The sequence below is a fragment of the Lepidochelys kempii genome, chromosome 1 (genome assembly GCF_965140265.1).
Source record: "Lepidochelys kempii isolate rLepKem1 chromosome 1, rLepKem1.hap2, whole genome shotgun sequence".
Lineage (NCBI taxonomy): Eukaryota > Metazoa > Chordata > Testudines > Cheloniidae > Lepidochelys > Lepidochelys kempii.
In genome coordinates this window covers 196,804,189-196,831,622 of record NC_133256.1, presented here as the reverse complement: position 1 = coordinate 196,831,622, position 27,434 = coordinate 196,804,189, and the positions used below count along the sequence as shown (strand labels likewise).

Below are 27,434 nucleotides of genomic sequence, written 5' to 3'. Positions count from 1 at the left end.
ATTAAACAATATCAAACTTTAGCGCCTACAAGTCCACACAGTCCTACTTCTTATTCAGGCAATCGCTCAGACAAACAAGTTTGTTTACATGTGAAGTATATAACGCTGCCCGCTTCTTGTTTACAACGTCACCTGAAAGTGAGAATAGGCGTTCTCATGGCATGGTTGTAGCTGGGGTTGCAAGATATTTACGTGTCAGATGCGCTCAAGATTCATATGTCCCTTCATGCTTCAACCACCATTCCATAGAACATACGTCCATGCTGATTACGGGTTCTGCTCAATAACGATCCAAAGCAATGCAGACCGACGCATGTTCACTTTCATCATCTGAGTCAGATGCCACCAGCAGAAGGCTAATTTTCTTTTTTGGTGGTTCAGGTTCTGTAGTGTCTGCATTGGAGTGTTGCTCTTTTAAGCATGCTCCACACTGAAAACATGCTCCATACCTCGTCCCTCTCAGGTTTTGGAAGGCACTTCAGATTCTTAAACCTGGGGTCGAGTGCTGTAGCTATCTTTAGAAATCTCACATTGGTACCTTTGCGTTTTGTCAAATCTGCAGGGAAAGTGTTCTTAAAATGAACAACATGTGCTGGGTTATCATCCGAGACTGCTATAACATGAAATATATAACAGAATACAGGTAAAACACAGAGCAGGAGACATACAACTCTCCCCCAAGGAGTTAATCACCAATTTAATTAACGTGTTATTTTTAATGAGCGTTGTCAGCATGGAAGCATGTCCTCTGGAACAAAGCATGAAGGGGCATACAAATGTTAAGCATCTCTAGCCCATAAATACCTTGCAATGCCGTCTACAAAAGTGCCATGGGAACACCTGTTCTCACTTTCAGGTGACATTGTAAATAAGAAGCGGAAAGCATTATCTCCCCTAAATGTAAACAAAGTTGCTTTTCTTAGCGATTGGCTGAACAAGAAGTAGGACTGAGTGGACTTGTAGCTTCTAAAGTAAAAACAAAACAGTGTAAAGAGTGCAGTTATGTAACAAACAAAATTTACACTTTCATAATAAAGAGAGTACACTACAGTACTTCTATGAGGTGAATTGAAAAATACTATTTATTTTGTTTAAAGAAAAGGAGTACTTGTGGCACCTTAGAGACTAACCAATTTATTTGAGCATGAGCTTTCGTGAGCTCACGAAAGCTCATGCTCAAATAAATTGGTTAGTCTCTAAGGTGCCACAAGTACTCCTTTTCTTTTTGTGAATACAGACTAACACGGCTGTTACTCTGAAACCTATTTATTTTGTTTATCATTTTTACAGTGAAAATATTTGTAAATAATAATATAAAGTGAGCACTGTACACTTTATTGTAAAGTGTTGTAATTGAAATCAATATATTTGAAATGTAGAAAAACATTCAAAAATATTTAATAAATTTCAATTGGTATTCTATTGTTTAATAGTGCGATTAAATGTGCAATTAATCATGATTAATTTTTTTTAGTTAATCTCATGAGTTAACTGCGATTAATCGACAGCCCTAATTATAATGACTTCAGAGTTTGAACATATTACTTTCATTCCAAATTCCTTCAATACATCCTTTGGCTTTAAAAATATTAATAAACAATATTATGAGAGGAAGGTCATAGGAACATACATATAATTCATGTAAATAAAAACATGCAATATAACAGCTTGGTGGAGCAGAGTGGAGGATTACTGTTTATTTAGAAGTTATATTTTAATATTTTAAAAGCATATGTCTTGCATATATATATATATATATATATATATATATATATATTATTGAAAGGGAAAAATGGTAGAATTTTGAAGAACAACAGCATTTGAAGTTTTCTTCAGACTACGAACATAACATTAAATGTATATATTATATTTTAGGTCACAGATGTATAACATGAAGCAGCACTTCTCTATTATGTCCTGACACATTGCTGAAGTAACAACTTTTTGACAATGATGGAAGAATGGAAAGTCATACTGTCAAAACATGGCATAATCTTGAGATATTAAAAAATGTAACGAGAACTTGCCTGAAATACAGAATAAATAAGATGAGACTATTTATGGCATTTTCACAATGGAAAGATTTTCAAAATACACAATTTTCAAAAGAAGTTGAGTTCCGAACTGCCCTTTGTTGATCTAGTGACAATGCTGAATGACCATATGAATAGCTTATATTAACAAGCATTGAGCACAAAGGACAGAAGTATGACAAGGAAAATAATAGACCTCTCCAGGGTTATTAGAAAAACAAACCAAACTAAACCAACACAAAGTTTGCTTCAATCTATGATTCAAAGAGTGATTAAAGAAAGCAAACAGCTGTTTGGTTCTTAACAAAAGAGTTCTGTCACAATGAGTTAAGAGATATTACACTGTCATAGGGTGACATAACCAGCTGTGAAATTTGCAAGAATTTACTTTTTCCCTTTGAATGGTTGTTCTATTAAGTACTGCAATGAGATGGGATTTGCCACACAGTAGCCTACTGGTCTATCCACTCCAAGTCTAATCTGCTTCAAAGACTGTCCAATAACTGATGCTTCAGAGAAAGGTGAAAATACATAATAAAAACATAGCTGATTATTTAATATTGCACATCAGACAAAAAGTTCCTCCCTAACCCTGAAGCGTAAGTTTCAGTTCTCCTTACATTAGATCCTCTTTGGTCATAAAGCTATCTGGTGTTTTTTGTTTTTAATCCTGGCTATAACTCCTCAATGGCTTTCTTGCAGCCAAGAATTCAACAGGCTAACTATACACAGGTGTGACAAAGTAGATCTACAATTCAGTCCTGCAAAGGAAGGGAGACAAAGTGATTGGTCTTACATATCTTTGCTAACATCTATGATTTGTTATTTTCTTTTTGCTGGAGAGGTGGCACTTTGCATAGTAACTTAATTCAGATGTGCAGGGAATATTCTTGTAAATTCCTCTAGCTCCTGTAAAAAATAAACCTGATAGTCAACTGGATTCTAGAGTGATTTTTATATTTCACACTATTTCAGGAGGGATAGCTCAGTGGTTTGAGCATTGGCCTGCTAAAGCCAGGGTTGTGAGTTCAATCCTTGAGGGGGCCATTTAGGGATCTGGGGCAAAAATTGGGGATTGGTCCTGCTTTGAGCAGGGGCTTGGACTAGATGACCTCCTGAGGTCCCTTCCAACCCTGATATTCTATGATTCTATGATCAGGACTATGCCCCCTATAAGATCTACATAAAAATAGAAGAACAGTCAGACTGGATCAGACCAATGGTCCATCTTGTCCAGTGCTAGATGCTTCAGAGGGAATGAACAGAACAGGGCAATTTATTAAGTGATCTATCCTCTGCCATCCAACCAGCTTCTGGCTGTCATCTCAACATCTTGGCTAACAGCCATGGATGGACCTATCCTCCATGACCTTATCTAGTTCTTTTTTGAACCCTGCTATAGTTTTGGCCTTCACAACATCCTCTGGCAACAAGTTCCACAGGCTAAGTGTTGTGTGAGGAAATAATTCCTTCTGTTGGTTTTAAACCTGCTGCCCATTCATTTCATTGGGTGATCCTGGTTCATGTGTTATGTGAAGGGGTAAATAACATGTCCCGATTCACTTTCTCCACAAACCAGTCTGGATTTTATAGACCTCTGTCAGATTTCTCCTCAGTCATCTCTTTTCTAAGCTGAATAGTCCCAGTCTTTTTAATCTCTCTTTATATGGAAACTGTTCTCTACCCTTAGTCATTTTTGTTGCCCTTTTCTATAACCTTTTCCATTTCTAATATATCTTCTTTGAGATGGGGCGACCAGAACTGCATGTAGTACTCCAGGTGTGGGCATACCATGGTTTTGTATAGGAGTATTATTTATTATTCTGTCTTACTTTCTACCTCTTTCCTAATGATTCCTAACATTCTGTTCGCTTTTTTTAACTGCCGCTGTACATTGAGCAGATGTTTTTAGAGAATAGCCACGATGACTTCAAGATCTCTTTCCTGAGTGCTAACTAGGGTTGCCAGGTGTCCCTTTTTGACTGAGTGTTCCCGTCGAAACCCGGACCCTGGCAATTCCGTTAAAAGTCCAGTTGGTGGCGCTGCTGGTGCAATGGGGCTGGCAGGCTCTGCACGGCTCCCGGAAGCGAGCATGTCCAGCTCCTAGGTAAAGGAGCGGCCACGGGGCTCTGCTGCATGCTTCTCCTGCCCACAGGTGCCACCTACGCAGCTCCCATTTTCTGAGAACCGCAGCTAATGGAAGCTATGGACCCGGCACCCGGGGCAAGGGCAGCACGTGGAGCCCCCGGGGCTACCGCTTTGCCTAGGAGCCAGACATGCCAGCTGCTTCCGGAAGTGCCTGAAGTAAGCCCCACCCAGCAGAACCCCACACCTCAAACCCCTTCCTGCACTCCACCCCCTCCCCCAGCCCTGAGCCCCCTTCCACACACCCAGCCGGAGCCCTCACTCCCCCCAAACCACAACCTCCTCGGCCCCAGCCCAGAGTCCTTTCCTGCCCTGCAAACTCCTCATCCCCAGCCCCACCCCAGAGGCTGCACCCCCAGCTGGAGTCCTCATCCCCTTTCGCACCCCAAATCCCTATCCGAGCCCAGAGCCCCAATCCACACTCTGAACCTCTTGGCCCCAGCCTGGAGTCCTCTCCTGCACTCCAAACCCCTTAGCCCTGGCTCCACACCAGACCCTGCACTCCCAGCCAAAGCCCTCACTCCCTCCCTCCCGCACCCCAACCCCCTGCACCAGCCTGATGAAAATGAGCGAGTGTGTGGGAGAGCAAGTGATGGAGGGATGGGGAATGGAGTCAGCAGAGGGTGGGGCCTCAGAGAAGGGGCAGGGCCTTGGGGTAGGGGCATTCAGTTTTCTACAATTAAGAAGTTGGCAACCCTAGTGGTAACAGCTAATTTAGACCTCAGCACTTTGTATGTACAGTTGGGAATATGTTTTCCATGTGCATTACTTTGCACTTATCAACATTGAATTTCACCTGCCATTTTGTTGCCCAGTCTCACAGTTAAGACAAACCCCTTTGTAACTAAAGATTAGATTTAACATTTTCACACACACATAAGTATTTGCAAAACTGACTTAGGTATTTAGGAACATAAGCCTCACTGAAAGTCACTATAGATCCAAAATCTAGCGTCTACCTGTTCAAAATATTGAAATAAATAAAACTTAAATCAGAATACATAATTGAACTGAATGGGGCCATTAGGTTTATAAACCCTGAAGTGCTTTTTATTATAAGGGGCGATATATTCTAGCTCAGATGACGTTAAATTATCTGTTTTATTTAATTTTACAATACGGACTACATGACACAATACTTCAAAAAGCAGCGGGAGTGCTATGTTGGCAGTATATGAAGTGACCTGTCAGTGACTTGGGAGAAGAGATAATTCATCATGTCTCACTGCATTTTTGACATCAGCATAGAGTGGTAGAATTTCACAAATCTTAAAAGTTCACTAAAGAATTATCCAGAATACATGAGCTAATGCAGACTAACTGGTGCCTTCTCCTCCTGCACTGTCATTATCTATCAGTAATAGATGGTTTAATCCTAAAAATATATTATGTGGTTTTCACTTTGGCACTAGATTCCAGATGGAGTGGGCAAAATATGAAATGTAATTTAGTTTGAAAAGGCTCTGTGTGTGTTCAATAAATGAGTTCCCTAGTAAGGTCAGAATAAAAATTGTTTTTGTGATTCCAAAGAGTCACATTCAGCTTTCCCTTTTTGTTCTTTGTTAGGTTTTTGGATTTTCTAAACATACAGCCCACTTATGTTATGCCTCAGCATACAGTAGGCTTTTGATTTTTGCCTAGCACTTTATTTTAGTGATCAGCCTTAACCTCCCTAAAACATCAACTGAATGAGCTGTAACACAGTAACTCAGATGAAAAAGACAAACAGTGCCTAGCCTTATAATAGTCAATAACAGTGCAATGCCATTTCCCAATCATGCTCCCACATCTGCCATGCAAGAGGCACTATACCATACAACAGACCAAGGGGCATGCCTGACACAGCTGATTGTGCCTATTAACTCATAAACGTGGATGTTTAGTATAAAAAATCCCAGAATAATGTTTGCTGCATTTTTCATTATGAAGAAAAATTACATTTTTACTGTGTTACAGGTAGAAGAAATAGTTTTTTAAATAAAATACAAATGGAACAAATACATACAATTTATATACCTCTTTCATGGACACAGATCAATCTGACCAATTACAAAATGATGAGCATGGTCTGTACACTTCACAATTCAGACAGTAGAAATCCTAAGCAGAACTACAGGCTTCCCCGGAATAAACTGTTTTGCAGAAATTTACCAAATTAGGGCCTAATCTAAAGTCCACTTAAAAAAATGGACATCTTTGCATTGACTTTAATAGGCTTTAGGATCACACCTTTAAGTAATGCCTGCCTATGCTTGTTATAAAACTATGTTATGAACTTTTCTTTTTTATTCCAGATTCATACTACAAGAGACAATTCTGGACACTATTACAGTATGTGACCAAGTGGAAAACTCACTGCTTGCAAACAGCAAAGTACAAAACTGGTAGGAGAGATTTTATTTTCACGTTTTAAGAAATTAGGAAACAACCGACAATACAAAAGAAATAGCACTTAGTTTTTATTTTAAAAAGATACGTGTTAAACAACAAAACTAGAAAAAGCATCTGAACTTGTCACATTTTCAAATTACCTATATAAAAGTGTCCTGTAGAGTGACTGTTAATCAAACGTGTCAAAGTTTTTCAAACATTCATAGTTGATTAGGGTCCTTGCTTTCTTGGGCAGAAGATTTGGAAGAGGTTCTTATATCTCCTGAACTGAACTGGCACCATCCTGAGAATCCTTCTCATTTTAAAGCATTCAGTACAGAATGTAAAGCCAAAAACTTTCATTTCCACTCAGTTCAGAAATGTAGCTCCTATTTAGTTAACAAGTTAATATGTGCAGTTATAGATCTACAGATCCCTAATTCATCTTGTTACTTCTAAAGTATGGAAAATGTATTTAAGCAAAAAAATCAGATACACAACAAATTGCATTTTCACTCCACTCTTTCACAAGCTTAATAATCTCTTCAAACTCATACAAAAATTGTCAAAAACACATCTGATTCCTATATATTATTGCCACTTAAAAAGCAGCTTCATGGAGATAGCAATCTGTAATTACATTACATCTGAATGGTGGCTATTAGCATACAGCATGTATCAAAATGAGTTTTCATTTGCCATTTATACACTAAGTAATCAAAAACAGTCTTTTGGACAGAAATACTGTTGCTGTAAATACATTTTTGTGCAAATTTAATTTCACCATCTAATTTAAATTAACTTTATTCTTGTAGTATGTAGCCCCTTGAGAGAGAATATTTCTGATAGTTTTACATAGCACATGTACATTTCTAGAACATATCCTTTTTTTTTCTTTGCACCCTTTTTGGATATTATCACTATTGTATAACAAGGATGAGGTCATTTAGGATTGTACAGATAGTTTACAGCAGCTGTTAGATGTTTCTTTGAAACTACATGAGCCTTTAACTCTTTATTTGCCTCACAAAAATAAATCTTTCAGCCTGACATGACCACAGAAATAATGGCACTTTATATGGTGCCTTCCATTTAATGATTTCAAACAGTTTGTTTTAAAAGAATGGATTAAACTTTATGCTTGGGTAAAGGAAGGCAGAGAGAATTTAAGTGACTTGCACAAGGTCACAGATTTAATCAGCAGCACTGCCAGGAGGTGAACCTTACTGACATAGGTAATTTTAAGAAATAAGGCCCCAGTTCAGGAAAACATTTAAACATCTGCTTAAGTCTATCCCTGTGACCAAAAAAAAAAAAAAAAAAAAAAAAGCACCTAAATACATATTTAAGTGAAAGCCCCATAGACCAGTGAGGTTTAAGCACATGCTTAAGTGCTCTGTTGAAGAGAGATGGACTTAAGCATGAGTTTAATTACAAACAGAGTTTCAAGTGCTTGGCTGACTTGCTAGCCACCTAATTCCCATTCATGCTATCATTTGTTCAGATGAACTGGTATAAGTAAATGTAGGAGCCCTAGTGAAGACAAGGCTTTTCAGCAGTTTTGACTGGGGACTTGTCTACACAGCCCCACAGTGTGGACTATGGGGGTGTGAACTGCAGTGCTTATATGCACTCAAGTGTTGGGCTGTAACTGCCCTGTGTAACCGCCCTGTGTTTGAAAGAGCACTATGTTAACGCTAACTAGGTACCTTTTCATTCGCGCTAGCAATGTCTACATAGGGCAGTTACAGCCCAGCGCTTTAGTGCACACTGCAATTCACACCTGTGTGGTCTGCAGTGGTTGGATGTGTAGACAAGCCCTAATGTAATACAAAAGCCAGAAGAAACTGCCAGTGAGAAGGAATTGTAGTGTAGTCAGGCCTATCAAGGCCTTGTCTCTATTAGTTTCTTGCTCTCATAAGAACACACACTCCCAATTCAGTTCTACTCTTCCAGGGCTGATCTGACATTCCAAACTGCATGATTTTCTGTAGTACACCTCTGTTCACAGAGGAAGAGGGAAGGAAACCTCTGAAACATTGTAGGTGGTCTAGCCTGTAAAATTTCTTCCCCCAAACCGTCACTATTCTCTTTGTATAACAAAATCTATCCAGGTTTTTCAGCTAGTTGTGTGTCATTTAGGATTGCTCTTACGCAGAAATTATCCTCCTCCTCAATTACACCTTGGGAATTTGGGTTCTGAAAGCTTTCATTGTGGCATCCCAGGATTTGTTACAATTCAGGGTAAATATGCATGATAGCAGTCATCAAACTCCCCCCCCCCAAAAAAAATATCTCTAGCTCTCTTCCACACTGCAATTTCAGCATGAAACACCCTCCTTCAATTGATCCTTAAGGCCTCTAACGTATTCCTCCGAGATCCACTTCTCCCATAAGGACTACAATAAGCTAGCCAACTAAATAATGGCAAGGCTGAGGAATGGTTGAGTATCACTGAAGTAATATATATAAGGAGTATAAATATTGGACATATTTCAGTGGCTGCCCTGCCTCCATCTTCACGTGACAAAAGGAATGACAAAACTAATGAAGATGATACGTAACTATCACCACTCAGACAGATTGGCTTATGTTCCACTCCCCCACTCTTCATCTGTTTTTGTTTTATTAGATTGTAAATGCTAAGGCAGAGATTTTCTTACTATGTATTGGCGCAGCATCCAGCACAGTGGTGTCCTAATCCTGGCACCCTGTCTGGGCACTACTACAATACAAACAACAAGCAAATCCTAAATTCAGGTCATTATTCAATGTTCCATCCTTACTTGGGCATAACTCCCATTGACTTCACTGTAAAATAAAGTAATCTCTCACAGTAGGGAAGTTTCTTAATATGTTATGAGCAATCGCTCGGGTGTTGATAAGATGCGAGTTTACAAGATTGTGTTTGAGTAACATAATGTCTAATACACATATCGATAATCACAGTGACATCTTAAATATCTAGCTGATATAGCTAGTGAAACTCATGGCTGGGCTGCAGAATTATTTTATAATTTGGATAATCCTGAAGACCACTGTTCTGATTCCGAAAACAAACTAATTTGGATAGCTGATTACTTAAATCACAAAGTAGACTGATGCTTTCACTCACGTGGATCATCCTCCTATCTAAGATACTTATATGGCCCCATTACCATCATATGATGAGCACCTCACAATCTTCAATGTATTTATCCCCCAGGAGGTGTGGAAGTACTATCATTCCCATTTTACAGAAGGCAGACTGAGTCACATAGAGACTAAGGGTCAGTTTTTTAAAGAAATTTAGGGGCCTAACTCCCACTGAAATCAAGGGAATTAGGCACCTATGTTTAAAAATCCTGGCCCTAAATGACTTGCCTGAAGTCACAAAAAATGTCTGTGGCAGAGCAGGAAATTGAACCCAGGTCCTCAGAGTTCCAGGCTAGCACCCTAACCAATAGGCCAATCTTCTGAAGGCCTGTATGGTTAAGGCTGATGATACAGAGTCCACCAGTTGCAATCCAGGTACCCCATCTGCCTCCCCTCTGGGGAGGCAGATGTATATGATCTGTGTGGAGGAAAGGGAGAGAACGCTTGGGGCAGAGCACTGAACAACATATGTGCTGGAACTAGGAGTGCGGGGGGTGCTGTTGCATCCCCTGGCTTGAAGTGGCTCCCGTCATATACAGGGTTTATAGTTTGGTTCAATGGCTCTCAGCACCCCCACTATAAAAATTGTTCCAGCACACTTGCTGAACAATAGCCAAGTTTTAAAGCACATTATAAGGCTTAGCAGCATTGTTCTGCAGAGTCCCACTTGGCTGTTTCATTGAATGTAAAACAAAAAATAATATTTACTAAATGGAACCAATGAAGCATACCTAAGGCTTTGTCTACACTATGCACCTTTCAGCGACACGGCTGTGCTGCTACAGCCGTGCCACTAAAAGGCGCACAGTGTAGTTGCCGTTTGTCGGCGGGAGAAAGCTCTCCCACCAACAAATATCTTCCACCCCCCATGAGCGGCAGCAGCTTTGTTGGCAGGAAAGTGCTCTTTTTTTTTTTTTTTTTTTTAAAACACCTTGAGCAACAAACGTTTTGCCAACAAAGTTTCAATGTAGACAAAGTCTAAGGCTGTGCAAGCAACAGAAACTAAATGGAATTTGTATGGACTCTACCATAAAAGGACACCAGTATTTCCCTCTCCTACTATCACCACAAACTTTGCTTGAGTTTTCAGGCTGGATCACTGGTTGTCTGACCCTATCTCTATGAGATCAAGAGGATTAGCAGAACCCATTTTGATTCATTTTCTCAGAGGAATTTTGATGCTTTCTTTTGCAACATGGCATTAAAACTCTCTTACTGCCCCATCTGTTAAGACCACATTGGATTTGATGTGGGGGAACAATGGCCTTGCAAGACACCAGGATCCAAGTTAGTGTCAACACAAAAAAAGGGAAGAAACAACCTTTAAGACTTGTGGCAGTTGTTACATACTGCCTAGTGACAAAATAGTACATCCTCACTAGCAAGGTATATGAGAGTCTGAACAAGAACGTCCCAGAAATATTCCAGTTTGTGAAAACAATTTTAAAATTACATCATTCCTTCAGGGTTCAAAAACAAAACACATTAATCTTTTCTTGAATGTGTGGTATGTATAAATTGGCACGTAGTTCTGTTGAGATAAAAGAAGCAAGTTCTTTAGGGATAAATTACCTTTGATGGAATGGAAAAGTTGTTCAATAAAAAAAGTTGAAGGGATAAAGTTTAATTTTTGAATTAAGGCATTGATTCACCAATATGTGCCTAATTTTAAGAATGTGAGTAGTATTATTGACATTAATGGAAATATTCATGTGCTTAATATTAGGCTCCTGCTGAATTACCTTGCTTATCTGGGGCGTATACAAGATTTAGATGAAAATTTAAATATCAAGATTTCAAAGTGACCAGCTTTATTTTGAAACTCTTTCTGAGGAAAGGAAAAAGTAACCTAAGAGAGTCTAACAACTACATCTATTTTGAAAGAATATGAATATATCACCTGCCTTTCGTCTGAGGAACTCAAGGAGTTTTACAAACTTCACAGCACCCTTGAGAAATGGGTATCATCATATCTATTTTACAAGTAAGAGGCAGCATCAGAAACAAAACAGGAATCAATTTGCTGGGGTTATCAGCAAGCCAATCCCTGCATGTTCGGGTTCCAGTTCAGCGACAGAAGCCTATAAAGACCAATGTGATTTACACTAAATATCATGAGAGCTTCCCTAAATCTTAAGACGACTGCAAAATAATTTCCCAAAGAAAAATGGTGAAAGGCTCATCCCTGGAAATACCTAAAACTAGACTGGACAAAGTGGTAGAAAATAACTAAAGAGAACAGTCCTGCATCAGTGAGTTGATCAGTTATAGGACATATGTTTTGTTTCCTTGCATCTCTAATTGCTATTAAAATTCTCTAGGATCCTGGGGAAGAAAGGTAGAAGCTTTGGTTTAGTGCTGCATAAATGCAAGCCTGAAGCAGTTACAGTTCCATGTTAAAATGTCAGTTAATATGCTCAAAAATACATGCAGATTTCTGACAAAGAGTCATTCCCACTCCATTATAAACTACCTCAACAGAAGCCCAGATTATTTCAGCCAATAAAAAATTATTTTTGATAACTTTTTTTTTTAACCTTGTCAGATCAGGTTGGCTTCATGCATCAGTTTAATAGCCTCTCCCCAGCAGCCCTTGCGTAAACCCCCTTCCGCTGTGGGAGGTGTTGAAAGATAAAGGAGCCTGAAGCAGTTCCCATACTGACTTTTTGATAAATGCAATAATCAGCTTGCAGTTGTTTCACAATGTCAATGGCATTAAACTATCAAAAGATGTTCTTCAACAAGGGGGATTACACTGTCATCTTTCTTCTTAATAGAATACCTTGTAATGAAAATATTTGTTTTTTGACCGCAAGGGGCTAGGAACCATGCAAAAAGTACAGACTCACAATTAATGCTCTAATGGAGGTATCTGTTTCTTATCCCATAGGAGTCCTGAGTCACATCTTGATAAACATGTTCTAGGTTGCCCTCAAAATGTAGTAATACATAAAGCAATCCTATGATTTAACACGCATGTTGTCATTCTCATAAGACACGTCCCTTCACAATAAAGCCAATTCCTTAGGAATATGCAGGATGCTATCCTAAACTTATACAGATGCTGTTCATTAACATAAGTCTTTTTTCAAATAGGGACCCTGGACATCAGACATTTCCAAATTCCATTCTCTCTCCGATACAGAATTTGTATAGTGAGTACAGAAAAGAAAACCACAGTATTTAAATTCCAGTCCAAAGCAACTGGCAATGTCTCAGGGTTTAATACAGATTAGTTCCTAAAATCCTCATCTCAAGGACTATTCCCTCCCAACGCTCCAAATGGAGTTAAGATAGCACATGATGTAGGACTGGTTTGGTCAGTTCTGGCCCAAAATGCCTTTCTAAGTTAAGTAACATCTCCTGTAGGTCACTCAGTTTTACAGTCCTTCTATTCCATGCAGTCTGAGAGCGCTCAGTTACAGTGAGACAAATCTTAATATTACAATTATATTAAAAACATCAAAAATAAATGCATCAGTTACAACCTTGGTTATAACAACATCATGAAAAGCACCATAAATATTGGCACTCTCAGTAGAGAAGTGAAGGATTGATCTGAAGAATGATCTTCCTCTCACTCCTGAAGATGCTTTCTCTAGATCAGGGTTGAGTTACGTCTGCCAGGCTCACCCATTGCCACCGCCCATGATTTATCTGATCTTTAACGAGAGACCTTCATTCTTCAGGACTACAATCCAGCACCTTTCACCAGTACTAATTTCACATGGAAAGCTTCAGAGGCAAACCGAAGATCTTAAAGTCTCCAACAAATCTAAATTCAAATAAAATGTCTCAGCTCCATACATAACTTAAATATTCCTCACACAGAAGGGCAACAATTTAATTTCATACCTGTTGTAAGAACTTGTTACTATACACAGAAACATGAATATTTTTCAATGGAAATAATTAGTCATAGCAGCTGCAATTTGCAATATAAAGCATCAGACATGTGAAGTTATTCTGCCTTGCCACTGTATTAATTAATGGATGGGGAAAATGTGTTAGAGTATCAACTTTCAAGAACTGTAAGTTGATATTGAAATCCTACATCATACACCTTTACATTTAGGATATCATCAGAAGCCCATGATGAATTTATGGGCTAGTACTCCATCTAGAGCATTTATTTTCCAAATGTAAATCTCTGACATCCAATTAATTCTCTAATGCTTCAGCAACTGAATTTCAGTGCATTACACTGGACTCAAATTCGTTTTTATTATACCAGCAAGGGCTAGATTTTTTTTTAAAATGTCTTTTTACCTTTGCAAGATTGGTCTCTCTCAAAGCACAGTGTTTTATTATAAACTGCTGGCTTCCGGTGCCTAAATTTGCTTTGTACAGACCATCTTCTTATACTAAACGAAGTATTTTTCACTTTCCAAATTTCCATGAGAATGAACATCAAGCTTCCTAATCATGGATAACTAAAAAACAAAGTAAAATAAAATACATGATATACAGGCCAAAATCATTAAATTTGGATGCCTAAAGTCAGGCTCCTGGATCCACATTTAGGCATCTAAATGAAAATGGCCTGATTTTCAGATGTGCTCAACACCTGCAACTCCCAACAAAAATAAAAATCTTCAAAACTGCCTAATGAGTGTCAATGGGAGCTGCAGGTGTTCAGCACCTATGGAAGAAAATGAAGCCATTCATTTATTTTGGGAGACTATATCTGGTACGTAGATGTTTAGCTTTTGGCATCCAATTTTGGACATAGCACTTTACATTGCACTTTCCTTCTTCGAAGAGCTGTCAAAACCACTCAGTCCTCACAACAGCCCTGTGAAATATTAAATATTATCCTCATCTTTCAGAAAAAAACAAGGTATGGAGAAGCGACTTGCTTGAGGCCACACACAATGTCTGTGTCACTGAAGGAAGTTCCTGCCTCTTTGTCCTGATCATTGGACCTTTTCTGCCCCCAGGGGTGCTCCTCAGAAGAGATTCCAAAGTATGCATAAGATTAACTCTATTGTACAACAAAGCTGAAAGTACAATATTACCTGACATTCACCCCTAAACCCCAACTTTCCTGGTCCCATTTCCTCCACAATGATGAGGAATTAGGACTTTCTCTGTATGTCTGTTTATTCCACCTCTGCAGTCTCCTTTCTATCTGGGACAAGGTTCCTATGTCTTGTCCCATCCTAAGCCCTGCCAAACATGGGGGAAGAGGAAAAATTATTTAGGCCTTGTCTACACTGGCAAGTTTCTGCGCAGTAAAGCATCTTTCTGCATTGTAACTCCCCAGGTGTACACACTGCCAAACCACTTAGTGTGCAGAAACTTCACAGTTGCAGCGCTGTTAAAAAAAAACAAACAAAAAACCAACAACAACAGAACACACCAACGAGAGGCGTACGGCTTTCTGTGCCGGGGGTACAGCACTGCAGTGCCAGTGTAGACACCCAGGTCGATTACAGCGCTGCGATTGGCCTCCGGGAGGTGTCCCACAATGCCTGCTCTTGCCTCTCTGGTCATCTGTTTGAACTCTACTGCCCTGCCCTCAGGTGACCAACCATCATCCCCATCCCATAAATTCCTTTGGAATTTTGACAGCCCCCTTCCTGTTTGCTCGGTGACACATGCAGTGGTCTCAGCGCATCTTTCCAGGTGGCCATGCCTGCTCCATCCACCAGGGATCCCCTGCTTGGAGCAATGCTGAGCTGCTGGACCTCATCAGCATTTGGGGAGAGGAGGCTGTCCAGTCCCAGCTGCGCTCCAGCCACAGGAATTATGAAACCTATGGACAGATTTCACGATGCATGACAGACAGGGGCCATGACCGCGACACACTGCAGTGCAGGGTCAAAGTGAAGGAGCTGTGTAAGGCCTACCACAGGGCGCAGGAGGCAAACTGCTGCTCCGGTGCTGCGCCCACAAGCTGCCGGTTCTACAAAGAGCTGTGTTTTTTGGTTTGTTTCTATACTCCTGTTGTTGTTTTTTAATAAACGAATTGTGCTGGTTTGAAAGCAATCTTTATTCTATTAACTGAAAAGAAACGGAGCCCTGCAAAGCAACAGGCAATTTTCTAAAACCTTCATAGTGCATCGTCTGCACCAATCACAATCACCTCCTAGCATTACAAGCACTGCACTGCAGAGCATAGCAACCAATATTTGTGGCTTTCAGCTTAAAACTGCTGCCTCAAGGCATCCCTGTTCCTTATGGCCCCGCACTGCACCTCTCTAATAGCTCTGGTCTCTGGCTGTTCAAATTCAGCCTCCAAGTGGTCAGCCTCAGTGGTCCAGCCCTGAGTGAAGCTTTCACCCTTCCCTTCACAAATATTATGGAGTATACAACACATGGCTATAAGCACAGGACTATTGTCATTGGCCAGGGCCAGCTTCCCATATAGGCAGTGCCAGCGGGTCTTTAAACAGCCAAAAGCAAACTCAACAATCATTCTGCACTTGCTCAGACTGTTGTTGAACTGGTCCTTGCTGCTGTCAAGGTCCCCTGTGTTTGGCTTCATAAGCCACGACATTAAGGTGTAGGCAGGGTCTCCCAGGATCACAGTGGGCATTTCGACTTCCCCTACAGTGATCTTCTGGTCTGAGAAGAAAGTCCCTGCTTGCAGCTTCCTGAACAGGCCAGTGTTCTGAAAGATGCATCAGTCATGCACCTTTTCAGACCAGCCTGCGTTAATATCCATGAAATGCCCACACTGATCCACATGCGCCTGGAGAACCATAGAGAAATACCCCTTCCGATTAACGTACTCAGTGATCTGGTGCCAGAATTGGAATACAAGTGCCAAATATCTCCCCTCCACAGTTAGGGAAGCCCATTTGTGCAAAGCCATCCAAAATGTCACGCACATTGCCCAGAGTCACCGTCTCTCGGAGCAGGATACAATTAACGGCCCTGCACACTTCCATCAACACGAGTTCAATGGTCGACTTTCCCACTCCAAACCGGTTAGTGACCGATCGGTAGTAATCTGGAGTAGCCAGCTTCCACAGTGCAATCACCATGCATTTCTCCAATGACAGGGCAGCTCTCATTCTCATGTCCTTGCGCCGCAGGGCTGGCTCATCACACAATCCCATGAATGTGGCTTTCCTCATCCGAAAGTTCTGCAGCCACTGCTTGTCATCCCAGATGTGAATCACGATGTGATCCCATCACTCAGTGCTTGTTTCCCGAACCCAAAAGCGGCGTTGTACTCTGGTCAGCATCACCGTGAATGCCACAAGCAATCTCATGTCGCAGCTACTACACATGGCAAGATCAATGTCACACTCCTTTTGCCTTTGTAGCTTAAGGAATAACTCTGCTGCCACTCATGACGTGTTGGTCAGAGCGAGCAGCTTACTGGTCAACAGTTTGGGATCATTCCTGCAGCCCGAAGAGGCAGGGTGCGCAATACACAAACCGTTGAAAGGTGAAGCCAAATGTGGACAGAAGCACAAGGACTGCTGGGATGCAAAGCAATGCATCATGGGGCATTGGGACAGGACCCAGGATGCCTCCTGACCTCCCTCCGGCACTGTAACTCTGCCAGTATAGACATACCCCTAGTCAAAGGTTCAACCGCGATTTATAGGCACCAGGATGAGCTATGGGAGCAGGCCCCCAAGTAGTCTCCCTTCTCCTTTCCTTGCCCTCCCCTCACCATAGGCTCTCTCACTTTCGGGCCTCTCATGCGTGACAGAGGGATGCACCCTTCAGCCCTCATCCCCACGACAAAGCCCAAGGGAGTGACTGTCACCTGGGCCTAAGTGGCAGCTGCACAGGCAGTCTCTCTATTATGCTCTCTGTTCTATACAGCTTCTTATACTACACTCATCACAGAAGTATCTGCACACCTTCCTGAAGTGCATTAAGCAACTAACACGTCCTGTGTGGTTCATTTTCTCCTTCATCTTTTCCCTGGGGGTAAAGTGCATGCGTGGGGTTAGGTTTTGGTAGCGCTCGTTTCCTCCCCATTTCCACCTGCAAATTCTCCTATCCCTCTGCCCCACTGCTGGGAGGCAAACTGAATTCTACTCCCACCGGAGAGTTTATTAGCAGGGGGAAGGAGCTGATGACCTGACACAGTCTGCAGCTGCTAATCAGAGCTCTGAGACAGTCAGGAGCAGGGGCTGGGATGGGGGCAAAGTTCTCAAGTGCCTCCCCACTCACAACAGCAGTCCTGGGTACAGCTGGCACTCATGCATCTGGAAAATGCCTATAATTCCATTGTCACGTCTGCGAGCTGAGGGTGCAGAGGACCCAGACTCAATGCTTAACCAGGCAACTGCAAATTTGACAATGCTGTTTCTTACAAGTACAGTGCGAGTCCACAAGGGGGTCTAACTCTCAGCAATTACGTATTACACGGGTGATCTGTATAACTTGACAAGAATTCTGTTCTTAATTATTTTTCAAAGTCTGAGCACTACATTTATTACTATAGTCTTGCCTAAGCCTTCAAACTATTTTTATGAGGCCTTGAACAAGAATAATTTAGGGTCAAGTTAAACTTGCTAAATGGAATTATATCCAGTACAAAACCTTAGACCTTACACCCCAGCAAGTCCCAATTATCAGGGAGAACACAGCCTGGGACATTGCTGGTTTAATAAAGGTAGGGACAATGCCATCGAGATAAGGATTTGCCTATATTAAATATTTATCAATCGTGCCCTAATGGGAAGCAATCTGTTTTGATGTCCTTTTTACCCACAATTTGCACTTTAAATCCAGGCACAAATGCTTACGTTTTTAAATGACAGCACAACCATCCTTTTCAACTTTTTGAAGTGAAAACAAGGATGATCTACAGCACACAAAGTGGTATATATAGAACCATGGAAAGGTTTCCCCGTCACCTTTCAAATGCAGGTGAGCCAACAGTCACACAGAACACCACTTAAATAAGAACATACACCCAGGCTGCAGGACGAGAAAAGGAAAGAACAACATTCCATCCGAGCCAAAACAGACCAGAAGCTTTACATGGCTCCCGTGGTGGGAGATAATGATTAACTTTTTAAAAAAAGTCTATTAAGACAATGAAGTTTCCTGCTACACTCTTTGATGGATAGAGAGCACTCCATAAGGGGCCTCACTGTGACCCTGATTCAAACTATTTAATCATGTGCCTAACTTAAGCACATGAACAGTTAGTTTGTTAATGGAACTACTCACGGACTGCAATTTTAGGTGAGTGCTGAAGGACCTTTGTAAACTGAGGCCTACGTTAAAAGAACATTTAATTTGCATGCAAATAAAGTTATGCAAACAAAGGGTCTAATCCTACAAAATGCACTGGGTGTTCTACTTACTACCATAAGCAGTCCTATTGACTGCAACACAACTTACTATTATTACATATAGTGCTCACTACTGTCAGTTGTCCTGTTGTCATCAATAGGACCATTCCCAAGAGAGAGCACTAATCCCTAATAGGGTTTGCAGGATTGATCGCTATATGTAAACCAGTCTTCGGAATCATCAAATAACCCACCGTTTATTAGATCAATTTACAATTTAAAAGGACAGTACAGAAAGATAAGTTAGATAAACAAAATGCTGTTACCTCCATGACTAACACCATCCAAGATTACTAACATTGAAAGGGTTTAGAACAAAAAATTCTTGTTTACTTGTAACCATCAATACTCCGCATTTACTTTTTGCATTTTCATTAGATTTTACTACATAAACTGTTCTTGGATCTATGCACCAGCCCTGATGCTCTTGTATTTGAGCTGGAAATGCTGCAAGGAAATTACTAAATCAAAAAGAAAAAACTGTCTGCTCTGGAACTTAAAACAATTAATATGTCTAATATTAAGCTTATAAAGTTACATTTTGAACCTGACCAGATAGCCTCTTTAAAGCCAAATAAATAAATCTTGCATCAGATTTATACTGGCAAGAAGAGTTGCAGAAATAAAGGCACAATCCTGCAATCCTTAAGGTTTGTCTAAATGCTACTTTTATTCTGAGTGAGAGTGTCAACACAGGAGTTTAATGCCGTTTAACTAATCTGCTTTAAATTCACTTTTCTGAGGCTGGTCTACATTAGAAAATTTGACAGAACCAGCTACGTCGCCCGGGGGTGTGAAAAATCCACATTTTTGAAAGATGTAGTTAAGCCAACCTAAGTCCCCATGTAGACAGCACTAAGTCGATAGAAGAATTCTTCTGCCAACCTAGTTATCAGCTCGCAGGGAGGTGGATTACCTACATGGAAAGGAGAACCCCTCCCGTCTGTGTAGGAAGTATCTACACTGAAGTGTACACATTTCAAGTGTAGACAAGCCCTGGGTGTCCCCAGATAGACATGTCCAACTCTCATAAGTAATCCTTGTTCATGTGAATAGTCCCACAGACTTCAATAGGATTATTTGTGTGAGTAAAGGTCAAAGGATTCTACCAGGTGTACCCTGATTTCTACAGTGCTTTGCTCAGTAGCAAGAGTGGAGAAAGAAACCTTTATTTTTTTTAAGTAAGAATAATTCTGTTTTTTCTAACTACACATAATCAGAGTGCAGAAAAAAAGTAATGTTCTGATGTCAGAGAAATATTCCAATTTATTACCTGTGACCATGCCTTCCATTCTAAATGGCATGTACTGAAACCAGAGGTTGTTCAGGTCTGGATATCCTCTTAAACAAGGTAAATCAGCTCTACTATTAATGTGTTTTAAATACCTATTCACCCAACAAAAACTGAATTGATCAGAACAGAGTGTTAAGAAAATTTATCCTCTTACAGAATGAATATATACTTTCAATCTGCTAGTGTGTTTTAATACTAAATACGCACCTATTTCCTGTTAGAATTACTCATTTCTAACCATTCAAGAATAAAACATCACACAAAAGCACCTTTAAAAAAAATTAAGCAAATGTTCACAAGTTAACCTCCTAGATGTTGGAAGTGAATTTTTTCTTTTGATATAAATATTGTCTCACACTGCAGGTTTGAGCCTATGTATCTAGACTGAATGGGAAAAGTGCACCACACCTTCAAACATGGGGGATGTGATGGACGAGATTCATAAGGAAGTGGGCATATTAGCACCTGAGCTGAGCCACTTCTGAATATATAGGGCAACACCAAGGGCTATGCATGGAGGACAAAGGGTCCAATCCTACAAAATGCTAGAGTGCCCCTGTGAAGCGCTAAGCAACCTCAACTTCTACTAAAGTAATATATGTGTTGAGTGTGCTCAACAGTTCCCAGTAGTTTATAGGGTGGGGTCCAGTGTTTAACTTTTGGGAGGGTGGAAGATTTGCACGTGAATGCAAGTATTAACCAGATGTGATGTTTCTGTCTCCATCGTCTCACCTCCAGTCAAACAACTGCACAAAGCCCAAGTCTATCCCATCATCACCAAAATGCTACTCACCACAACCAAATAAAGGCCCCAATCTTGTTCCCACTTAAGTCAGTGTCAAAATCATCTTTGATTTCTTGTTGAAGATCAGTCCATAAACTCCCATAGAATCTTCTTGTGCTATGTATTTCCTGGTCTAACTGAGTAATCAGAGATTTCCCCACACCATACCACTCCTGTAGCTCAGTTCCAAAATAATATTTTAAATATCTGTGTTAGAACAGTCTCATACCACCACCCTCCTCTGGTTCCTACCATTCACCCATCTGGTTCCACAAGGCTATCAAGCACCAAGCCAGCTTCAAGCAATAGGCCAGGAGAAAATTCACCACCACTCCTTTCTGTGTCAAAAAAGATACTTCAAAACATCGCTCCACCTAACATTGTTGTACTGGTGCCAGACAGCTTCGCTGAGAATTATCAGAGCTTTGTTTAAAATTTATCAGGCATATATCTGAAAGTCAATGAGAATTTACACTGGGATTTGCAGAGGCCTAAGGGAGTTAAGGCAACCGAGTCCCATATACTTGCAGTGCCCTCAGGCCCCTTGGAAAATCAAAGCCTTAAAATAATATACCTGCACACCCATGTGTCTCTCTGTGTTTTCCCCCTGGCTCCCAACAGCCATCGGGATAGGAATTGTCCACAACCATCTTTATCTGAACAAGTGGAAAAACAAAGAAAGGAACAAATGACAATGTGTTCAAAGCCGCCTCTGAAATACATGTTACCCTCAGAAGACTGAATTACAACATAATCAGAAACAGGATGAAGTCACAGCTGTGGCTGCAAATCAGAAACATACTTCCTTAAGTATGAAGCCTATGTCGTGGAATTGCGAAGTCTGCTATCTAATAACAGAAGAAATTTACAAGTTCCACCTCTTTCCCCTCCAACCAGAGATGACAACCTAAATACACAATATTTCAACCAAGAAAATTGGGGACATACAAGAGGCAATTTTACCCTGCGTACAGAAAACCATTCCCACTTCCTTTTTCAGTGTGGAGGCAATTTAATTTTACTGCTTTCAAGAAACTTCCTATTAGAAAGCTGTGGTTTCCAATGGATTTTTATTGCATTTTCCAAAGTTACATCATTGGAGCTGGGTATATTCCCAAGAGGGCTGAAGGGTCTAAAACTGTAAACTACTACAATAAATAATAATGAATATCATGGCTTATAAAACCTGTAATCTGAACACAGACAAAAAAGAATTTTCACCTTATATAGTTACCCTTCAAAATCTGCACTTTTCATGCTCCCCTTTGTTTGCCTGCCAAACGTGTACAGGCACAGCCACCAATTAATAATATTAACCATATAAAATATATAAACAATCACTCAGAGCCAAAGGCATGATTTTACTTCGGTTCATTTTAGGCAATGAGAAAAACTTAATCTCAGGGAAAATACATCTTGCAAAAACACAGCAACCAACAATAGAGTTGAAGTGATAAGCTACATGGAGACGTCTATATTCTTCACATTATTATTTAATTGCCGAGGGCCTCATGCACTTTACAATAGGTAGAAAGTAGAAAAAAAAAGGGGGCATGGTCCTGCTGTCAATGAAATCAATAGACGGTTTGCACTGAATCCATGCCCTCAAAGAGATTACAATCTGAAGTCCCAATCATGCAGAAGTAGAGAGCACCCTCAACTCCAACTGGATTTGAGAAATGAGAATGCTCACAACTTCATAGATGATGTTTGTACCTTGCACATCTCGGGCCTCCTAGTAAAAATAGATACAGTCCAGTGTATCATCACTGTGATGCTGGCATGTCGTGATGACCTGGTCCTAGTGGATCTTTGGCAGAGGATCAGTGTTTGTGTCACAAACTGGCAAGAGCTGGGTGCGTGATGGAACAGGATTCTTTCCTCAGAGGACAGGCAACAAACTCATGTCACTCTCCAACACTCCTTCCATCTGACTAACCTAAGCAGTGCCACAGGGAACAGGATCTAGCACTCTCTGGGCGGAAGGTCATCAAGAGGAATGAAGACCTGATCTTGACAGATTCAAGTCCCATTGGTCTCAGTTCAAAAGGTGCTGTGGGTGCTCAGCACCTTTAAAAATTGGGCCCTAAATCTGGGGGGAAAAATGGAAAATACTGGATGACCTTCCATGAGGGCAGGAGTAAGGGTGGGAAAAACCCTGCAATGCTTTTAACGTTTCTATTTTGTGTTAGTTTTCAGATCCAGGAAAGCAGCTTTACAGCATATTTCTTATACAATACAAAAGACTTCTGTTGTCCAACTTGGCCACGTTATTTGTGTCTGGCATAATCATGACTAGGTGTTAACTTACAATTATAAACTCATTATTATTATTACTGTTTAATAAACAAACCAGAGAACAATAACATGTGAGATCACACCTTCTGTATTACAGTATATATACAGAAGGGAATAATTGTGATAATACAATATTCCTTTAATTACTACAGCACGATGTAGTGGTTCACTGAACATAAACTAACTGAACTGGAGCTTTATAATGAAAAAGGAAAATCCAGATTATGAATTAGATGAATGCTCTCAAGTGACAGTACAGAAGAAAACTTACATGGGTTAATTTCTGATTGAATGAACTTTGATGGTTACTTTCAGATTTCTAGGTGGCTGCAGAATAAGGTCATTAAGGGCTGTGTGAAATCTGTTATGAAATCCAACACCCTAGGATTAAGTACAAACTTGAATCTCAACCTAGTTTTGTTGAAATCCAGATGCTTAGATACCATGGTGATGAGTACAGTATAAAATGTCTGGAATGAGAAATGCTGCTCTAAGCAGTCTTAAAAGTGGGGTGCATTCTCATAGGAGGTACAAAGGAGAGAGAAAAGGGCACAGAAGATGCATAAATAAAGACGGGTAGGCCTTTAAAACAGGGCAAAGTTGCAGAATGGATGGGGGGGTAGAACACAAATTGATCCATTTTCTGAAAGTAGAGGACAAGCTTTCAAAAGTTTGAGAATGCTGGATTTGAGAGAAGTTGACAAAACTTTTAGAGCAAACTTGGGTGATCCACAGTTTTGTATGGTTTACATGAATCCAGATACCCATGCAAGCCAAAAATCGAAGTTTTGATGAATCCTTGCAAACCAAATCTGGATATTTTGAACTTTTGAACATGAAAAACTCCAAGTATTTTTGTTTGAAGTTCAAGTAGATCATCCCACACAATGCAAGAGAAGCACAACAGAGATTTGGGCTTGTGCACAGTTGTATTATTCATGTCTTGTTAAAATTATGGGACATCTGTGGGGCTTTTCTTCCTCTTCCCCCCTCTAAACAAGAGTCATTTACGCTCAAACTAAGTAGCTAATGATCAAACAAGTAGAATAATGATCCTGATTGTCCTTTAACATGCTCAGCATAGACATGAGTTCATGAGCAAGACAGGCACGCAGCCTCATCAGACATTAGTAAACACTTTTGATCTTCCTTTGAAGAAACTATTCTCAGGATATTCAGAAGCCTGTGGTTTATATTCATGTGTGCAGGAGAGCAATGCTGAATAGAACACTCCCACACAGAGAAAGATCTCAGCAAAGCTATGCTTGTTAAACTATCCCTGAAGAAAAGGAGCTGGAAATTAGGAAGCACTTACTGGACTGAATTAAGGGTACAGTTTTATTCTTCAATCCAGATTGCAATCTCTGTTGCCCATTCTACATTTCTTCTTCATGAGTAGAGCTCCCATTGCTATGTTTTGAATATAGTGTTATCTCTAACTCCACAGCAAAAATGAATAATGGTGGGAACAGAGATGGACACAAATGGTTAGAAAACTAATGTGCACTTAGAGGCCTTAACAACCTTTTTCTTTAAGAAAAAAAATATTTTTTTAAAAATAAAAACACTAAAATCCAAAAACCTGGTGGTTACTTCCTCCTATTTCACCTAGAACTATACATCTGACATTATAAAACCATTTGTTCCTTAAACTGGATTATCGAGGGAGAGATCAGATTAGCAAGAAGTTTTTGTCCACCTCATTTTTGTCCACCTCTCTCTACAGAATTGTTCTCTATACTGTATTATAATGTTTTGTATATGGTAGCTTTGAAAAGATGTTTTAAACATGAATATATTTTGCCCAGTTAAGTAGCACTGCAAGAAACTATCCAGTGGATACAATTTTGTATAAATAATTACAATGTAGCACTAACACCAATAGGCTGTCAAAGACAGTAGCCTGTACCAGCTTTTTCAGAAGAAAGTATAAGAAACCCTGTAGTAGGCAGTTATGGAATGACCTGCCCATAGGGAAAGATTCTGCTTAAGCCTAACCCTGATAAGTAACAGTCTGGCTTATGCCCTGAAGTACGAAAGCGTATATCCCTTCCAAAACTTTTTAAAAAAATATTTGATTTCCAACCCCGGATATTCTTGTTATCCATACAAATCATAGAAACATAGGGTTGGAAGAAGGGACCTTGAGAGGTCATCAAGTCCATCTACCTGTTCTGACCATGTAAACCTAGACCATCCCTGACAGGTGTTTATCTATCCTGTCCTTAAAAACCTCCAAAGGTGGGCATTCCATAACCGCCCTTGGAAGTCTATGCCAGCGTTTAATTGCCTTGTAGTTCGAAACTTTTTCCTAATATCTAAGCTAAATCTCTACTGCAGAAAGTTAAGCCCATTACTACTTCTCCTACATTCAGTGGACAAGAAGAATAATTGATCACTATCGTCTTTATAACAGCCCTGAATGTATTTGAAGACGTATCCGATCCCCCATCACTCTTCCTTTCTCAAGACTAAATATGCGAAATATGCCTCTCCTCAGTGGTAGGGCTCTACCAAATTCACGGCCATGAAAAACATGTCACGGACCAGGAAATCTGGTCTTTTGTGTGCTTTTACATTATACTATGCAGATTTCACAGGGGAGACCAATGTTTCTCAAATTGGGGGTCCTGACCCAAAAGGGAGTTGCAGGAGGGTCACAAGGTTATTTTGGGAGGGTGGCAGTATTGTCACCCTTACTTCTAAGCTGCCTTCAGAACTGGGTGGCTGGAGAGTGGCAGCGGCTCGCCAGGTGCCCAGCTCTGAAGGCACCACACCGCCAGCAGCAGCACAGAAGTAAGGGTGGCAATACCATATGTGACGAAGTCCCTCCTCTACCCTGGTGGGTCTTGTGCTTATTGGCGGATTTGCTCACCTCGGAGATTCACGGCAGGCCTCAGTTTGGCCGTTTTCGTGAACCCACAATCCAGGTCAACTCCTCCAGTATCAAGCAGGGAATTGTGGGGGATGGAGTTTGGGGGGAACCCGGGCCCGCCCTCTACTCCAAGTTCCAGCCCAGGGCCCTGTGGATTGCAGCTGTCTCCAGCAGCTCCTGTAACAGCTGCGTGACAGCTACAACTCCCTGGCTACTTCCCCATGGCCTCCTCCCAGCACCTTCTTTATTCTCACCACAAGACCTTCCTCCTGATGTCTGATAATGCTTGTACTTCTCAGTCTTCCAGTAGCATGCATTCTCACTCTTAGCTTTTTGCGCCTCTTGCTCCCAGCTCCTCGCACGCATACCACAAACTGAAGTGAGCTCCTTTTTAAACCCAGGTGCCCTGATTAGCCTGCCTGTCTTAACTGATTCTGGCAGCTTCTTGATAGGCTGATTAGAACAGCTGCAGCCAATCTGCCTTAATTGTTTCCAGAAAGTTCCTGATTGTTCTGGAACCTTCCCTGTTACCTTACCCAGGGAAAAGGGACCTACTTAACCTGGGGCTAATATATCTGCCTTCTATCACCCTCCTGTAGCCATCTGGCCTGACCCTGTCACACATACCATGCCATCCTTACGTCTGTGCTTCTGCTGGTGATGACTCTGCCTTCAGCGCTGGGCCCCCAACCAGCAGCCACCACGCTTCAGCTGCCCAGCTCTGAAGGCAGCGCCGCCATCAGCAGCAGCGCAGAAATAAGGGTAGCAGTAGCACGAACCCCCCTTTACAATAATTTTGCAACTCCTTTTTGGGTCAGGATCCCTACAATTAAAACACCATAAAATTTCAGATTTAAATAGCTGAAATCATGAAATTTACAATTTTAAAAATCCTATGTCCTTGAAATTGACCAAAATGGACTGTGAATTTGGTAGGGCCCTACTCATGTTTTTATCATTTTTTGTTGCTCTCCCCTAGACTCTCTCCAATCTGTGCACACCTTTCTTAAAGATTAGCACCCAAAACTGGACACAGTATTCCAGATGAGCCTCACCAGCATCAAGCTGAGGGGAACAATTACCTCTCATGTCTTACTTATGACACTACTGTTAATACACCCCAGAACAATATTAGCTTTTTTTTTTTTTTTTGCACAATTCCTTCATATTTTTGGCTCATATTGAATTTGTGATCCACCCTAACCCCCTGAGCAGTACTACCCCC

At 40.7% G+C, this 27,434-nt stretch overlaps 1 protein-coding gene and 1 long non-coding RNA gene across 9 annotated transcripts in view; one reads left to right on the top strand and one right to left on the bottom strand.

The window, feature by feature from the left end:
- LOC140896255 (uncharacterized) overlaps positions 1-11,970 on the top strand; it is a 151,805-nt gene extending 139,835 nt beyond the window's left edge. The window contains exons 2-3 of the long non-coding RNA XR_012154492.1: positions 6,473-6,562; positions 11,410-11,970. This is a non-coding gene — a long non-coding RNA (uncharacterized lncRNA). The remainder of the gene's footprint in view (positions 1-6,472; positions 6,563-11,409) is intronic.
- CMSS1 (cms1 ribosomal small subunit homolog) overlaps positions 1-27,434 on the bottom strand; it is a 371,436-nt gene that overhangs the window by 201,549 nt on the left and 142,453 nt on the right. For 3 of the 8 annotated variants that reach the window (XM_073307642.1, XM_073307667.1, XM_073307633.1), the window contains exon 2: positions 21,611-21,692. The exons of the other annotated variants lie outside the window; for them this stretch is intronic. In XM_073307642.1, the coding sequence (XP_073163743.1) occupies positions 21,611-21,686 (76 nt within the window). In that variant the 5' untranslated portion in view covers positions 21,687-21,692. The remainder of the gene's footprint in view (positions 1-21,610; positions 21,693-27,434) is intronic. 8 annotated transcript variants of the gene reach the window in all.